Here is an 18,555-nt window from a genome sequence, read left to right as displayed (position 1 = left end):
CCCCCTCCCCCAAAAATATACAAATTAAAAAAAATTACAGGTTTTTTTATAAAAAAAAAAGGGAAAATAAAAAGGATTTTTGGATTGCAGCAAGAGATGTCGTGCAGTACAATTCATCAGTTCATAAACATAGAGAGGAGAATTCTGCAGGACTAAAGGGACAGAAAGGACATCACAACAAATTTACTCCCATTATTTCGGTATATGGGCACCAAATTTGTAAAAACATAAGAGTATTTACTTCCTCAATTGTTTTTTTTTTCAAAGCAATACAACTTTGAATTTCATCATGCCACCTTAGCATAGTTAAAGATGTATCCAATTTCCAAATAATTGCAGTACATTTTCTTGCTACCACTAATGCTACTTTAACAAATTTCAATTGATAATTTCAACTTAACATTTACACCTTCAACATTTCCTAGTAAAAATAAATCTGGATTTAGCAGAAAAACAACTTATTCTGAAAAGTTACCTATAGTTACCTAAAAAGATCTCCCATTGGTACAAGACTATGTTGAATATATAAAAGATCCTACATCTTCATCACACCTAAATAGATTTGAATATTACAAAAGACCAAGAAATGTGTGAAAATTTAAGTTGTGATTGAATGACATACTATCAATGAAAGATATATAAAAAAAAAATTGTACTGAACTAATTTACTGATTTACAGGTTTATCAGATCAATATAACCATATGGTTAAAACATTGATCTGATGAATTTGATTTCAACCTATTCCATTTCTGAAGTGTAAGCTCAGTAAATTAGTTCAGTACAATTTTTTTTATATCTTTCATTGATAGTATGTCATTCAATCAGTACTTAAATTTTCCCACATTTGTTGGTCTTTTGTAATATTCAAATCTATTTCTCACCTCTGCTTAGATCTATATAATCCTAATTTAGGAGTTCCTGTTTGCAATTATATATAGATATAGATATCGATGTATTATCAAAGAAATAAAATTTTTAACAGTCCCACTCCTAATAAGAGGTTCTACCTCAGTACAGCTAGTCAGAAACATTGTTGTCCCAATTTATCTCTCAAATATGCTCTTAACTGAAAGTAACAAAGGGTATTACATGGTATAGCATTTATTTTTCAATTGCTCAAATGACATTAATTGACCTCTTTTGTAACAATCTTCGACATTAACAATCCCTTTAAGGTACCATATATTTAAGAACTGATTATCTCCTGAAAAGACCAAAAGAAGATTAATCGATGGCGTTTTAGGTGGTATAGACCTTCCTCCATTATCCTGATTTATTTATTTTATTCCAAACATTAAGTAAATGCTTCAATAATGGTGTCGCTACCAGCAGCCAACAGTTCTGATTCTTCTTTCTTTTCTCATATTTTATTCAATTCAGTATTAACCCATCCTTGTTTTCTATTTTTTTTTTAAAAAAAGCCAGGAATCTCATCTGTGTACTCGATAATAGTTCCTAAAATTAGGAAGCTAATCCTCCCAATTTGTTTTTTTATGTTAACTTTTCTGTAGAGACTCTTGCCATTTTACTTTTCCAAATAAATTTCCTTATTTGTTTATTTAATTCTTGAAACATTTTTTGGAGTATTAATATTAGTAACGGCATCTACCCTATCAAGAGCAAACTAGATCTTGTCTGTTTCTATCAAGTCACCTCTCACTTTTCTAAACTCAAATAGATATAATCTACCTATGTTCAACTCGTGCTTATGATACAACCTGCCCATTCCAGAAACCAGTCTAGTAACAGACACAAGGAACTGCAGGTGCTAAAATGTTGAGCAAGCAAATGGGGACTGGAGGGACTCAGCAGGTCAGGAAGCATTGATGTGAGAAATGAATAGTTAACATTTTGTCAGGAACCTTTTTTGAGACGGGGTGCTATGATGTAATAGGATATTCGAAAAGATATTGAGTATGAAGACAGAGAAGGAAACTTATGGGAGGGGTGGGTGGTAGATGAAGTTTGAGTGAAAATGAGTAAACCTCTGCTGATTCCAATGTATTAAAGTCCTTCCTTAAATAAGGAGACCAACATAATCCTCCAATACACTGCAATAGTTGCATAACCTTTTATATTCAGTAACTTTCTATTAGCTTTCCTAAAAATACTTAACTCTGTCTGCACACTAATCTTTTGCAAGTCATGAACTGGGATACTTCTTTGTATGATAAATATGTAAGTAATCTCTCTGTTAGAGAACCACAAACTTTCACTTTTTGACAATGTACTTGATGTACATGGGGGATGTTCTTGGATGCTCCTTAGTCTGAAAGATGAAGAAATATTTATTTCATTTCTCTGTACTGCCAGACCTATTCTAACAGTTTTGCTTTTAAAGGTTCAATGAATACCGTCTCAATTTACTCTTTCAGTTGATAATTATGCACATTTTGGGTGGCAATTTTGAATTGCACTTGCCACAGATTCTGCCACAACTGCTGTCTCTAGCACTGGCAACTCTCTTGATGAGCAGCCCCAAAAACATTTCATCCAAAACGGCTCTTGTCAATCAGAAATCAAACTTTTTGCCTCCTCTACCCTGGTGGACTTGTAATGATGGAGGAGGAGACTACAGAGTCCATGTAGTCTGCTAGCAGAACAATCCAATAAATTGATTTCCCCCCCCCTCAATATTTCCCTGTAGCACTCAAGCTTATTCTTTAATGTGTACCCTCAATTTGTGACATAATGCAATACTAGGATATTGGACAACTCCTCTTTGGTTTTGCCACTTAGCTCCAGTAAGAGGTAATTTACAGAAGCCAATTAACCAACAAGTATGTCTTTGGGAATTGAGAGGAAACCAGAGTAAATGATAAATGACAATTATTATTATTTGAAAAGCAAAAATTACAGAAGCTATGAACCTGAGATAAAGACAGAAAATACGAGAAATTCTTAGGCATGAAAAACTGAACTAATGTTTTGGGTCACTGACATTTCATGTGATGTTCTCCTGGTTAACTCTTTTTCCCTCCCTGGAGCAGCTTTTCCTGTGTGTGTTTCTAGTTATCATTGTTTTGCACCTAAATACTATTCCGAGGCAAGTAGTGTGTTTATTCCCTTGTGCTAACTGGTCTCCTCGTGCACTCAAACATCACTTTATCAAAATGAGCTTATCAATATGGAATTGAGATGTATTTTCAGTGTGCTGCTGGGCTATCTTGTATATTTGACAAACTGTTAGTGTTTGCTTGTTTTAGGACAACTTGTGAAGATGCTGCTTTACACAGAGGTCACCCGTTATTTAGATTTTAAGGTGGTAGAAGGAAGTTTTGTGTACAAAATGGGGAAAATCCACAAAGTCCCTTCTACAGAGACTGAAGCTTTAGCTACAGGTGAGTAAAAACACCTAATTATATTTTTACAAATATTTTTCTCCTTTAATTTGAAAATGTTTTCTTTAATTAAAATGACAATTCTCTCAAGTTGTGGCCTCTGCGTCTCTTCAATCCAATTGAACAAAAATACCATTAAATCTCATTTTTGTCAGCCTTAACTGGGGATCAGAGGGGAGGTTTCCAATGAGAAAGTCATGAGATCAACCAAAGAATGCAGGGACAAGCATGTATTTTATGCTGGTACTTCATTCTGATGGAGTGCTGTACCAGTAGGAATGGAAAACATTTTTGCATTGTGGTTAAATATTTGCAAGTGTTCTGAACTGCTGGAAATATAGCTTGTCTTCATTTCTTGCTTTTGAAGATTGATGACTGGCATGAATTTCTACTTGGACATGTACTTGAAAATCTACATCTCTGGATGTGATTATCAGCACACTGATGTAACCATGTTGTAGCAATTCATCAGTGGCCCTGTGTATCCCCTGAAACCTTGTTCATAATCAGAAATACTTGGGAACAGAAGTTGCATATAATTTGCTCTCTACCATGTGATGTTTTGGTCCTTATTTTGTTTGGTTTTGCTGACTGATTCCTTGCATATTGTAGGAGCCAAACACATGTTTTTAGCAGCTGGTTTGGCTGCAGGCATTGGCGGCGACTCAGGGACCGGAGGCTGAACGCGTTTTGTTTATTTCAGTGCGCACATGCATGGGGCTTTTGTGGGTTTCAGAGTTGTTAGCCTGCTTGGATTGGTATGGCAGGATAGAGATGAAGAGGGTGAGTAGGGCTCTGATATTTTCTGTTGGCCATTACTGCAGTCCCGCATCGGACTTGTCAGCCACAAATGAGCCTGCAGCTGACGTGGACTTTTACCCCCTCCATAAATCTTCGTCCGCGAAGCCAAGCCAAAAGAAAGATCACATATAATAGACATTACCACGTCACCATGGCCATTATGAGTCCTTTTTGAGTTCATTAATAAACAGTTAAAAACGTATCTTGACTTCATTATGAATTTGTTTTAATGCATCACAGTTAAGAACTTAATTAACCTCTGAGCATTTTTTATGCATAGTAATTGCTACATTTGGTCAACAGTAAATAGCCGCATCTATGACAGAACTGCATGAACACTTTGAATCTCGGAGTTTTGAATTGAATGGATATTGTTGGAACATTTGGACTGTTTTCCCCTCTTCGATTTGGAGCAAAACTGAAAACAATATGACAGCTATGTTTGAGTCTACTGACAGCAATCTGGTTCCATTGGACTGGGCCCCAGCCACAGAGGGGTCCAAGGCTTCTAACCCTAGACCAGAATGTCCCATATACATGCTGGTGGAATCATTTGCCGAGAATCACAGCGATATTGACTGCAGTGGAAACTCGCTCATTGACAGCAGTGCATCACAGCCATCAGAAGAATTAGACTTGCGTATTTGTTGCAAGTTTTTAAAAAAAAATTTCCATACATGTATTTAGTAAACCATTACTCAAACAATAAATGTGTAAATTGAAAAGAAAATTTCATTTATTACATGATGGTTATAATCACTCACCCCCAAATATATATATTTATATAACACACAACTTCAAAGTTTATATGATCAATTTAAGGAAGAAGGTAGACACAGGTCTTGAGGCTGGAAGAACATTTCTACATATTTATACCTAGAATTTTGCATATACGGGCTCCAAATTTGCTCTGTAGTGACTGCTGTGACAACGCTACTGAGTAAAGAGACGTCCACACGTGAGGGTGAATCAAAGAATGACTTTATTGAATTGAACTCGCTGTGTCTCTGTGCTGGCCTGCCCACTTCCAGTGACCTACCTGCCAGCTTCTGGAAGTGATATCATTGTGTCACAGTGTCACTCTCCAGCTGGTGGGCTGCTACGCGGAAGTGGAGGACTCCTTGGCCTGTATGTCATGCTAGACAGTGAAGGGGAGTCCACACTATTTTGGACTGGCTGCGTGTTACGGCGATTCGACCAGTTTACTCCCGTGGTTGCTCAGCCCACTGCATTCCACCCCTCCTCCCCCCAGAATTGCCGCTGTTCTCTGAGCAGTTTGACTTGGTCTTTGGGCGATCTTCCTCCGTGTTTGATCCGGGGGGGGTCCAGGGCTGGCAGGTCTGAGTCCAGGTGCGCGGCTTTGAGGTGGTCGAATGTGAAACTGTCCTGTCAGCTGCCAATGTCCAATGTGAACACCACACCATATCTCTGCAGTACCCCGAAGGGGCCTTCATATGGGCACTGTAATGGGGGGGAGGTCGTCCCTTACTGTCCTCTGTATGAAAATTTAGTGGGTGGACTGTAGGTCTGCTGGAACATGGCTGGGTGGTGAGCCGTATCTGGACGGTGGTGGGGTGGGTGGGAGTCGTCAACCCACTTGCCCTCTCAGCCTGTGCAGAATGTCTAACACCACTGGTCTATGGGGAGTGGGGGTTGGGGTTGAATAGCTCCCCTGGGATGGAGAGGGGTGTGCTGTACACCATCTCTGGGATGATGCTGGCAAGTCCTTTGGTACCGTGCGGATCCCGAGCAGTACCCACGGGAGCTCATCTATCCAGTTTGGGCCTGGTCATTTGGACTTTCAACGTGGCCTTCAGGTGACAGTGGAACCACTCGACCAGTCTGTTTGCTTGGGAATGGTGGACCTGGCTGCTGCAGAATTTCACCAGGTTGGACCAGAAGGAGGAGGTAAACTGCACTCCTTGGTGATGTGGGTCTAGACTCCAAAATGTGTAACCCAGGTGGTGAGGAAAGCACAGGCGCATGTGTGTGCAACGCAGCCATGGATATAGCCTCTGGCCAGTGGGTGAATCTATAGATGGTTGTGAACAGGTACCTCATACTTTTGCTCACTGGGAGGGGGTAGATAACGTCAACGTGGACATGTTGGAACCTGCGTTGTACTGGCTTGAAAGTCTGTAGGGGGCTTTGGTGTGCCGGTGTGTGCCAGCAGTTCACAGTGAAATGCACTATATTTGAGCTCTGGTGTTCAGAGGCGCTTACTGAAGAAGGCAAAGGTCGTGAGTGCTCGACCAATTACCCTAGCACTGTGCCCACCACTCTCTCTGAAACATCTGTTGTGAGGGAGATGGGATCGGGGTGTTCTAGTACCGTGACTTTTGCCAGTGCTGAATTGGTGACGTGGAAAGTGTCCGTGGTCTCCGGTGTCCATTGTAGCATCTTGTCGCCAAGTTTGATGAGGCTGAACAGGGTCTGTATGAGGGTTGCCGCTCCAGAGAGGAAATGATGGCCATCCCCAGGTACTCCTGTAGTCCTCTCGTCGTGCTCAGTTTGGGGAAGTTCTGGATGGCCTCCACCTTGTTGGGTAGTGGCGTGGCACCCTCTGGGTTGATGCAGTGCCCCGGGAAGTCTATTGTTTGCAGGCCAATCTGGCACTAAGCTGGGTTCACCGTGAGCCCGAACTGCTGCAGTTTGTCGAACAGGCAGGTAAGGTGCGTCCTGTGGGTGCTGGCGTCGGGGCTGGCAATGAGGATGTCATCTAGTTAAACTAAGATGAAGTTGAGGACCCTATCGACTACATCCATTAGCTGCTGGAATGTCAGGGCCGCATTTTTGAGTCCAAAAGGCATTCTTAGGAATTCAGAGGCCGAAGGGTGTGATGATGGCTGTCTTTTGGGCATCGCTGGGGTGTACCGGGATTTGGTGGTACGCCTTTGAGGTCAGCCTTGGAGAATATCCTGTAGCCTCATGGCAAAATCCTGGACGTGTGGGATGGGGTACGTGTCTGGGACCGTCGCCTTATTTAGATGTTAGTAGTAGCCACACAAATGCCAACTATGGGTGCTGGGAGGCCCAAGGGCTGTTGGAATGGCAGATGATCTCCAACTCCTCCATGGGTGTGAACTTGGCCTTGGCTTGTTGGAGCTTGTCTGGTGGGAGGCACTGGGCTCATGCATGCACCAGGGGGCTGGTGGTCTCTGTGGTGCTCCATGTCGTGGCGGGTTGGAATCATGGGAAGTTTGGTGCCAATATAGCTGGGCCTTTGGCCAGTAAGGAGGAGGCGTACTCTTCTTTGTCCAGGCTGTTGACGACATGCCAGAACTTGGTGCCCTCTGAAATGATTTCCCTGATGTGGAATTGTGACTCAGCCAGCTGTAGCCAGTTCCTGGGCCAGCTTTCCCAGAATGGCGGGAGAATGGCCCACTCCATTGGTCGCAGATACTGTGACTGTGAATTTAGCTGGTTCCTGAATTCTCGTGTGATCGATGCAGGTTCCAAAACGTTGGAACTGTCTAGGTTACCACTGTAGCGACTGCTGCGGCAGCGCTACAGAGTAAAGAGACTTACACACAGCATGAGGGTGAATCAAAGAATGACTTTATTGGTTTGAATTCGCCGCATCTCCACGATGGCCTGCCCACTTCCATTGACATACCTGCCAGCTTTCCGAAGTGATATCTTCGTGTCGCAGTGTCACTTTCGGGCTGGTGGGCTGCTACACAGAATTGGAGGACTCCTTAGCCTGTATGTAGCATTAGATGCAGGCTCCTTCTTGATAGTGAAAGAGAGCCCACGACATCCTGGTCGGGCTGTGTGTTGCGGCGATTTGGCCTGTTTACTTGCACAGTCACTCGGCCCACTAGAGCAGATTTATTTCTCAAATTATATGCAATTTTCTCTGAAGGAATACTACTTTGAATTTCTGCTTTCCATTTTCACATACCTAAATGAGAATCCTATTTCCAAGTCACCGCAATACATTTCCTTACTACTACTAATGCTATTTTAACAACTTTTGTTTGAGATATTGATAACTTCAATTTGGGTCTTGTTCTTTCTATATTCCCCAATAGGAATAAATCTGGGTTTAATAGAAATGCAGTGCCTGTTCTAAAAAGTTCCCTAAATCCACCCAAAGAAAACTTACCTTGGAGTCTGACCAAGTTGAATGCAAAAAAGTGCTCATCTTTTCACTACATCTAAAACATTGGTCTGACAAATTTGATTTCATTTTATTCAATTTTTGTGGTGTCAATTACAACTGGTGTGTAAAATAAATAGATAAATGAATTACATACTGAACTAATCTATATCTTGCATTAATAATATTTGTTATATAGTCTTGACAAAGATCTAATTGTCTTCGCTCATCAGTTGTAATATTCAAATCTAACTCCCATTTGAATCCTTCATGAAAAAAATTAGAAAAGGCAGAAACAGGGTGTATCAGAAAGTTTCAGAATTTCAAACAATGGGGGAGCCACCAGAGGAACCCGAACAAGTCCTGGTCTTCATTTGGTACTTTCACCTGGTGAAATGTTGCTTCAAAGTCTGCAGTGATGACTTCAGGTTCTTTACGGAATCTAGCCAAGACCCCCATCAATGTCAGGCCTGGTCAGGCCTGGCCCCTGAAAGAGCTGAGAATTTAGTGAAACTCCCCGAAATGCTGCTCCACAGTTAAACACCACTCAAAGTTCTTTATTCTTATATGGATGCAAAACCCCATGGTGTGGTAGATACCATTTTCTGCCATCACTATGTTCCAAGACACCAATTTTCCTTTGAAGAAGGGCTCAGGCCCGAAATATCGAAATATCCTGCACATGCTGAATAAATCAGCTGAGTTTTCCAGCATTTCGGTTTTTACTACAATCACAGCATCTACAGCCTATCGTGCTCTCATCCACATAGAAGTTGTTCCTGATGGTGCGAACAGCTTTTTTTGTTTATTTAATATTTCACTGTAACAATATATACATTCATCATTAAAATATACACTTTCATTTTTCCCCATTTTTCCTCCCACCCTCCCCACCCCTATAACATTGTAAAAGAAATAAGAAAAATGAATAAACAATAAAAGAATACAAAAGAAAAAGCCATGTCGTCTTAAATTCTATATTTAAATATTTTTATATTTGTTGTTTATTATTTTAAGAGGTGGAGGTTTGAAATTGGTGGTTTCTAGTATACTCTATGTATGGTTTCCAAATTTGTTCAAATAAAGTATACATGTCTTTTAGATTATAGGTAATTTTTTCTAATGGAATACACTTGTTCATTTCTATGTACCATTGTTGTATTTTTAAGGTTGCTTCTGTTTTCCAAGTTGTCATTATGCATGTTTTTGCTGCTGCAAGTACAATCATAATAAATATTTTTTTTTAGTTTTGTCTCATTTCAGGCCTTATTCTTTGTCTTTTATGTTGTTTAACAGGAAGATTTCTGGATCTTTTGGTACCTTTTGTAATTTTATTTAATAAATTTAAATCTTCCCAAAAATGTTTTACTTTTGTACATGTCCAGATTACATGTAATGTCCAAATTGCGTGCTTACAGCTTGAGGGCTAAACTGTTTCATATTGTCCTCAGCATGCATCCTAAGGGCAAAGTTTGCACAATTTGGAGATTAAGTTGCTGCAAATAGATGCACTGTCATTTAATTGGATGTGATAAGGGTCTAGGTGGAATTTATCATGTCTGTGCGAAATGAGTCAGTCAAAGGAGAAATGGGGGTGGGGAGGGGGGAATTTTAATGAAAGTCAGAGAAGTTGATATTAATGCCATCTGGTTGAAGGGTGCCCAGTAGGAACATGAGGTATTGTTCCTCCAGTTAATAGGTGGTCACCTCATCTTTGTCATGAGCTATGAGCGAATTGTTTCAAGGGAGTCTCTACTACCAAGTGGAGAAGTAACACTCATCATGTGTTGGCTGCTATACCTGAAACCGACCAAAAGGAATGAAGAATCTGGACTTGTACCATGGCAACCTTCCTGTGGAGAGAGTGTTAGGTGTACAATGGTGTGTTCAGTCTGACGTTTTTAAGTTCAAAATAATCTTGAAAGACCTTCACCCCCCCCCCCGCCCCTTACAAGAAAGGGGATTCTTTCAACAGTCAGTTCAATATCTGATCCCCTAGGAATATTGGCACCAGTAGTCCTGCCTGCCAAGAAGATCCTGCAAGATTTGTGTAGGAAAAGGATTGGCTGGGATGATATGATATCAGATCCATTGTACAGGAATGATTCAGGATCTTCATAAGCTGGAAGACTTTAAGGTTGGCAGATGATTCTAACCCACAAACTTTGGAGCGGTGACATCTGCTCAACTGCATCATTTTGCTGATGCGTGGGAGCACAGTTATGGAACTATTAGTTACCTGTTACTGTATAATAACTATGTTCAGGCACATTGAGGGTTTGTGATGGGAAAAACAAGAGTGGCTCCATGAGAGCCAGCAACTATCCCTTGAATGGAGTTAACTGCTGCCACATGGAGAGCAGAATGGACACAGTGTGGAGAAAAGATGAAATTAGCAGACTCCATATTTTGGACCAATGGCACCTCTATTCTTCACCAATAAAACGATGAGGTTCTGAACTTTTGTGGCCAACAGGGTTGCTGAAATTGACCAAGTCTCGCATGCCCTACCGATAACAATCCAACGGACATGGCTTCCTGATGTTTGAAAATCTAATCTTTTCTGAAGAAATAAATAAGGGTGTCCGAGCCTCGGTTTCTTCTTCGCCCTCAGGAAGATTGGCCTCAAAATCCTGATGGATGAAATTTCACCAAAGGACTGAAATCAGGAGCATAACTGGAAATGCTGCTTGGATAACGCCTGAAGAAGTGGATCCAGTAACCTGCTTAATCCCTTACTTCTCATCCCTGATTTGTTTGAAAAGGGCAGTAGCATGGACGCTCAGACTTAAAGGACTGCTCCTGTATTGTAGCAGAAAGAGGAAACAAGCAAGTGATGTTCTTACTCAGCTTTATCCAGATAACACCCATCAGAGAGATCTGCCTCAAAGGGAAACAGGAAATCTCGAGAGTCAGGAAAACTGGTTTCACAGTTGAAGAACTGGTGAATGCTGAAATGGAGATGATCTACTTTTCCCAGAAGAGATTTGATGATGAAATCTCAAGTCTGAGAAAAGGAAATGAATGTTAAGAGGACTAGCCACATTTGTAAACTCAGCCCCATTCTGGAAAATGATGAATTGAGAATTGGGGGGTGACATAGCAGAGCAGCAATGCCAGAAGAGATGAAACATCCTGTCCTGCTGACCAAAGATGTTCACATTTCTGATCTAATTCCTTGACATGTTCTTGAAGAAGTGGGTCGTGGTGGTCACAACCCTATGTTATCCAGACTACGCCAAAAATGTTGGATTGCTGGCGCCACTGTGTCAATCAAAAAAAATTATGTCAAAATGTGTTGTTTGATGGAATATAATGGTAGATTTGTTCCTGGATAGAGTCCCTCCTGATGAGCCTCCCTTAACGTATGTTGGAGACAATTATTTTGGACCCATTGGTGTGAAGTGTGGAAGGAGTATTGTGAAGCACTATGGGAATATTTTCATGTTTGGCTTTTAAGAGCAATTCACATTGAAGTGGCATCTCACTTGACACATTTTTTTTTTCATCAATGCCCTTTGATGTTTCACAACCAGATGTGGTCAAGTGGAAGAACTACAATCCAACAATGGCACCAATTTTGTGGGAGCTCAATACGAGTTGAGGAAGGTAATTGAAAGCTGAAATCAAGATTAAATGCATAATACATTGCTCCAGAAAGAAATCAATTGGATCTTTCATACCCTGCTGGCTCACACCATGGAGTTGTATGTTAAAGATTAATTGGATCAGGGCCAAAGGTTCTCAATTCCACCCAATATGTGCAAAGTCTTGACAAGGGGGGTCTTCACACAGTTTTAAGTGAAGCTGAGGCTATCCCCTCAGTCATCCAATCACCAAGGCTTCTACAGATCCAAATGACCTTGAAGCACTTAACCCGTACCACCATCTGCTCCTTAAGACTAACCCATCGATGCCACCAGGGCAATTACAGGAGGAAGATGTATATGGAGGCAAGTTCAGTTTATGTCGCACTTGTTCTGGAAAAGAACATCTTCCCCAACTGCAGGCATGACAGAAATGGTCTAACATCAGATGTAACTTCACATTAGGAGACATCGTGATCATCATGGATGATTCAGTGCCTTGAAACTCCTGGCTAACTGGAAAAATTGTTGAGATCATTCTGGACAAAAAGGGACTTGTGTGTCATGTTCAGATCAAGACCAAAACTGGCTTTTTGGCAGACCCATCAAAGTCTGCCTTCTACAGGAGACAGAAACTTTGACAAGCCCAAAATTGACTTTATTGTGTTGGTTTTTTTTTGGACCTTGCTCACCACACAGACTACAGACTTTACTGCTCCAGATTGGTGGTAAATATTACTCTTTCAAGACCTGATGAAGAAAGGAGATCTACATAATATTGGAATTTACAGTGTTTGATTGCTATTTATAATCATGTAATTATTGTTTGAAACATAATAATTATGGGCCGGTATTGTAGGAGCCAAAGGTGTGTTGTTTATTGTTATTGGTTTGTCTGTGGGTGTCTATGGCATCCTGGGGTCCAGAGGCTGTACACGCTCTGTTTCTTCCAGTATGCACAGGCTATTCACTTGGATGGTTGATGTATGTGCAGGGGTTATTAGCCTGCATGGACTGGTATAGCAGGATAGAGGCGAGGAGGGTGAGTAGGAGTTTGGCATTTTATGTTGACTGTTACCACAGTTGTTATCACATACAATAGACATTACCATGTTACCATAGATGTTACAAGTCCTTTTTGTGTTCATTAATAAATAGTTCAAAACTCATCTGGATGCTATGAATTTATTCTAATGCATCACAATTAAGAGTCTGCTTAGCCTCCGAGCATTTTTTTAACACATATAAAAACTAAATCTTTTTTTCTGAAAGTGATAAATTTTCTTTTATTTGCTGTTCTTGTTATTTTTTTAAAATGTCTCCATTTGAAATCATCCCTTGTGTCAGTACATATAAGTTGTATTTCTGTCACAAGTAGGCTTACTTGTGTAAATTGTCCAAATGAAATTAAATAAGGGAGTATTTTTCAAACATTCACTCCCTCTGGATTCAGATTTCAGATTTATTTTCAGAGTATATACATGTTATCACATTCAACCCTGCAAATCTTTTTTTTCCCCCTATGGATAAGGCAGAATTACCACTTGTTGCCATTTCAGGACTGGGAACTGCATTTGCTCATGCTCTTTGTCCAGAACCATCAACCACATGCAATCATCCATTCTCTCTACAACTGGGGAACCACCACAATCACTCGCACATCTATGCACTTTTAACGGGGTGGGGGGGGGGGGGGAGGTGGGGGGAAGAGAGGAGAAAAAAAACTTAACCAAATTAGTCGGGCAGATTTCTGATCACCAAAGCCTGAATGTTTTTTCAATGCTGCATTATCCATGCTTCCACCTCTTCCTCTGGCAGCTCATTCCATTGTCTCTATTACCCTCTGTGTGAAGGTGGTGCCCCTTTGGTTTCTTCTAAATTATTTCCCTCTTGCCTTAAATAAATGCCTTCTCATTTCAGATTCCCTTATACTGGGGAAAAGACTATAATTATTTGTTTTTTCTTCAAGTGATTCAATAAAATTCTAAGGTTCCAGAGAAAGTTCCAGACTATTGAACTTCTCCTTTTAAATAAAGCCCACCAGCCCTGGTAACATTTTTGTGAATCTTCTCTGCTCCCTTTCCAGCTCGATGATATTTTTACTATAGCTGGGTGAACTGATCACAATGCCCTCGTGTGAAGGGCACATCAAGAGCAACCTCAGAATGGGTTGCAACCTGGAAAAGCTGCAAGACAGGACTATGGCATGCATGCCAAACAACACAAAGAGCATGCAAGAGACAGAGTTAAGCCATTCTCAATAATAGATCAGATTGAGGCTCTTCAGACCTGCCATATCCAATCATGAATGATGGTGGTGTAGCGACTACTTTGGTAGAGCTACTAAATCAACACTCATAGGGCTAGTCAACCAAAGACTGTTTATTTGAGTTTGCCATGCTTTTTTTTATATCCCTCCCGTCCCGGGGTGCATGGAATGGGGGTGGTAATGTCACTAAGTGTTTACTGCCAATCAGTGGGGCTGGCGGGTTGAAAGTACACATGCTACATACCCACTATACAACCCCCCCCCCAAATCGTTGCCCAAAACCAATTAACTGGCTGCATGCACCTTAGGGTGGATGACCTCATTGTCTGGACTGGGGGAAGAGAATGGGGGAAGCAAGCTTGGTTCTGTCCCTACTAAACAGTTGCAAATGCCCCCCAATGACCAAAGTATACAGATCCCTCACCTCTTAACCACGCAGAAAGGGCCCTCATGCAGCCGTTCCAACAGTGCTCCTGGGACTTGTCTGCACAAAGTCAGCATCAAGGAGAGGTGGAGGCACATGCCGCTTTGGGGTTCCATGCCAGTTGTTTGGAATAGATTTGCTAACTGCGATGCCGTTTCGAAGTTGCTGAAAAGCATTCAGGTCAGAGTTGGATGGAATGCAAAGTGAATGTCCCCTGGAACCAAGAGAACCATCTCCAGAAATGATGCAGGCATGTCTTCCTTGGGAGTGGTGCGCACTCCCAGTAAAACCTACCGTAACTCAACAATTCAATTGGGCCCGGTGAGTTGTGCTTTGAGTGCAGTCTTGAGGTGTCAGTGGAAATGTTCCCCAAGACCGTTAAACTTCAGGTGGTATGCTGTAATGTGATGCAGTCGTGTGGCACAAAAGCATGCAAGGGCAGTTCATGACGCAGAGGGGAATTGCGCTCCGCGATCTGAAGTTATGTGCGTCGGGACACCAAATCTCGAGATCCAATTGATAATGAATGCTCTGGCATGTGTCTCAGTATTACTGGATGGCAATGGGATGGTCTCTGGCCAGCGCATATGACCATCTGGATGTATCTTGTGTTTTGAGATACTGCCAATGGTCTGACCAGGTCTGCATGCACATGTTCAGAACACCGGTACACTGTTGGGAAAGGTTGGAGAGGCGCCTTGGTATGCTGCTGAATTTTTGAAGTCTGACAGGAGGTACACGTCCGGGCCTACTGCGCAACGTCTTATTTTTTTAGTCCATGCCATACATACTTGCTTACTATGAGCTTGACAGTTGTTCTGATGGATGGATGAGACAAGTTGTGAACTTGGTCAAAAAGATGTTGCCTCCAAATTGCCGGAATCACTGGTCTAGGGTAACCCAAAGACATGTCACAAAGTAGAATTGGGCCTCCTAGTTGTGGTGCCCCTGCTGTATGTCCAGGTCAGTAACGGCATACTGTATGCCTGAACGTCGGGGTCCATGGCCTGTGCACTGGCCAATTCAGGAATATCAACACCACCCTGAATATGATGTACTGTCGGTCTGGACAGCACGTCATTGACAAGATTGTTTTTCCCTGAGACATGACGAACATCAGTTGTGAATTCAGAAATGTATGACCAGTGACACTGCTGCCTGGCTGACCATGGTTCCGATATTTTGCTGAAGGCAAAAATGAGCGGCTCATGGTCCATAAAGGCAGTGAAATGCGGATCCTCCAAAACATATCGGAAGTGTTATGTGGAGAGATACAATGCCAACAGCTCTCAATCAAATATGCTGTATTTTATCTCTGATGGCTACAGTTGTCGGCTAAAGAAAGCTAGTGGTTGGCAATTGATGGACTGCTCAAGAACTGTGCCCACCACTCTATCTGAGGTGTCAATGATGAGTGCCAGGGCAGTGCTGGGATTAGGATGCACGAGCATCTCTGCGTTAGCCAAAGCACCTTTGACAATTGTGAACGCGAGCTCTGCCTCTGTGGTCCAATGAACTTCCTTGTGCTTCATGGCGAGGAACTGAAACAGTGGTCAAAGAATGTCAGTGCCTGCTGGTGATAGAAATTTATCATGCCCAAGAATTTTTGCAGTCCCTTAACCGTGGTAGTCTTTGGAAAAGCATGGACTGCGTTCACTTTGCAAGATAAGGGAAAGAAGCCTTTGGCCGTGATCTTGTGCCCCAGGAAGTTGATGGTTGACTTGCCAAATTGACATTTGCTAGGGTTGATGGTAAGTCTGAATTCTTCCAGCTATTGAAACAGGCTGCGTAAGTGCAGGTGGTGATCCTGCTCATTCTGACTAGCGATGAGGATGTCATCTACTTAGATGTAAGCGAACTCTAAATCCCTGCCCAAAGCATCCATATGCCACTGGAACGTTTGAGCGGTGTTCTTCAACCCAAATGGCATCCTAAGGAATTCAAACAGTCCGAAAGGAGTAATAATTACTGTTTTGGGAATGTCATCTGCATCGACTGGGATTTGATGATATCCCTTGACAAGATTGACTTTGGAGAAAACACAACAATTGTGCAGATTGGCAGCGAAATCTCGAATATGAGGAATTGGGTATCTGTCAGGTGTAGTTATTATTGAGCCTGTGATAATTGCTGCAGGGTCTCCATCCACCAGTGTTCTTGGGTACCATGTGTAATGGCAATGCCCAAGGATTGTTGGAACACCAAATTATACCTAATTCTTCCATGGCAGTAAATTCTGCCTTCGCCTGCTGCAGCTTATCTGGTGGAAGATGATGAGCCCTGGCATAAATAGGCAGGCCTGAGGTGTCGATGTATTGGGACACACCATGGGCTGTTTTGGAGGTATTGAAATTAGAGAATATACACCAGGAAATTCGCTGAGCAGGGCAGCATAGGTGTCTTTTGCAGGGTGTGCACACCAAGCTGGGAAATTCACCCTTTGCTTCATACCAATGGGTACATTTGGGAAGTGATGGCATTAACTAATTTCCTCTGCTTCATGTCGACCATCAAGTCATGGGATTGTAAGAAATCTGCACCCAAAATAGGCTGTGCAATGGAACCCAAAACACAATCCCAATGTAATGTCGCTCCTCATATTCCAATTTTTTTTTTTAAATTTTTTATTTTTCACACCATAAATCACATTAGCCATGATATACACTATTTCTTTTTCACACATATACAGTGACTTTTTCTCCCCCCCCCCCCCTCCCTCCTCCCAAGCCACCCCCCCACCCCCCCCTCTCATCCATTTTAGGTATACAATCTAGGTTGCATTAAGCCAGTCAGACAATGTTGTCATTCAACAAAAATACACCAGAAATTCTACTGAGTCCATTCTTTTCTTTCCTTCTCCTTCCATCAACTTAGGTAATGTTTGTCCCCGGTAGGTTTTCGCTATTGTATTTAATGTAAGGCTCCCATACTTGTTCGAATATTTCAATATTATTTCTTAACCTATATGTTATTTTTTCTAATGGAATACATTTATTCATTTAAATTTAGTAGTTTCTTCCTTTTAATTTGGTTATGTATTCCATTAATATTTAAAGTCATATAGTTCAGCGTAGCCCTTTTATATTTTGTTTATCTTCTCTTTCCGTTTTTCCATCATTACCTTTCCTCCTTTTCCATTTCTGTTTTCTTATTTTCAACTCTTTATAAGACAACATTCCTAAAACATCAAACATTTTCCTTATTCTCCTATTTAAAACTTCTTTAGCCCCAATCCCCCCTTCCCCTTCTGAGTTGTCCTTTATCCCTTGTCGGACAACCACATCTCCCCTCTCCATTTGGATTTGCGAATCCACTCGCAAGCGTCAACTGATTTTGCAGTGACCGCTATTTCCCCCCACCCCGCCCCCCCCAGAAAAGATTTCACTTTTCATATGTCACAAAGGTCACTCTTTTAATTCCCTCCTTATTCTCTCTATTCCATTACCTTCCCTTATTCATTCTTGTCTATACTATCTATATTTTCCTCTAAGTACAGATACATTCACGTATGTACATTGTCTCTATTCACTCTTATACCTCTTTACCCGCATACATATCAATCGTGATCATTTTTACTCTCATTACCCGTCTTCATCCCTCAGTCTATTTTTGTCTTTACCCACATACATATCAATCGTGATCATTTTTACTCTCATTACCCGTCTTCCTCCCTCAGTCTATTTTTGTAATTGTTCTGCAAATTTTCGTGCTTCTTCTGGGTCCGAGAATAGTCTGTTTTGTTGTCCTGGAATAAATATTTTCAATACCGCTGGATGCTTTAGTATAAATTTATACCCTTTCTTCCATAAAATCGCCTTTGCTGTATTGAACTCTTTTCTCTTCTTTAGGAGTTCAAAACTTATATCTGGATAAATGAAGATTTTTTGCCCTTTATACTCCAGTGGTTTGTTGCCCTCTCTTACTTTTTCCATTGTCTTCTCCAGTACCTTTTCTCTTGTAGTATATCTTAGGAATTTTACTACAATAGATCTTGGTTTTTGTTGTGGTTGTGGTTTAGAGGCCAATACTC

At 41.4% G+C, this 18,555-nt stretch overlaps 1 protein-coding gene across 2 annotated transcripts in view; it reads left to right on the top strand.

The window, feature by feature from the left end:
* LOC138763344 (rab GDP dissociation inhibitor alpha) overlaps window positions 1–18,555 on the top strand; it is an 82,428-nt gene that overhangs the window by 30,255 nt on the left and 33,618 nt on the right. For both annotated transcript variants that reach the window (XM_069937322.1, XM_069937323.1), the window contains one exon: window positions 3,208–3,342. In XM_069937322.1, coding sequence (XP_069793423.1) covers window positions 3,208–3,342 — 135 coding nt within the window. The remainder of the gene's footprint in view (window positions 1–3,207; window positions 3,343–18,555) is intronic.

The sequence above is a fragment of the Narcine bancroftii genome, chromosome 5 (genome assembly GCF_036971445.1).
Source record: "Narcine bancroftii isolate sNarBan1 chromosome 5, sNarBan1.hap1, whole genome shotgun sequence".
NCBI lineage: Eukaryota > Metazoa > Chordata > Chondrichthyes > Torpediniformes > Narcinidae > Narcine > Narcine bancroftii.
This window is presented reverse-complemented; position numbering and strand designations above follow the sequence as displayed.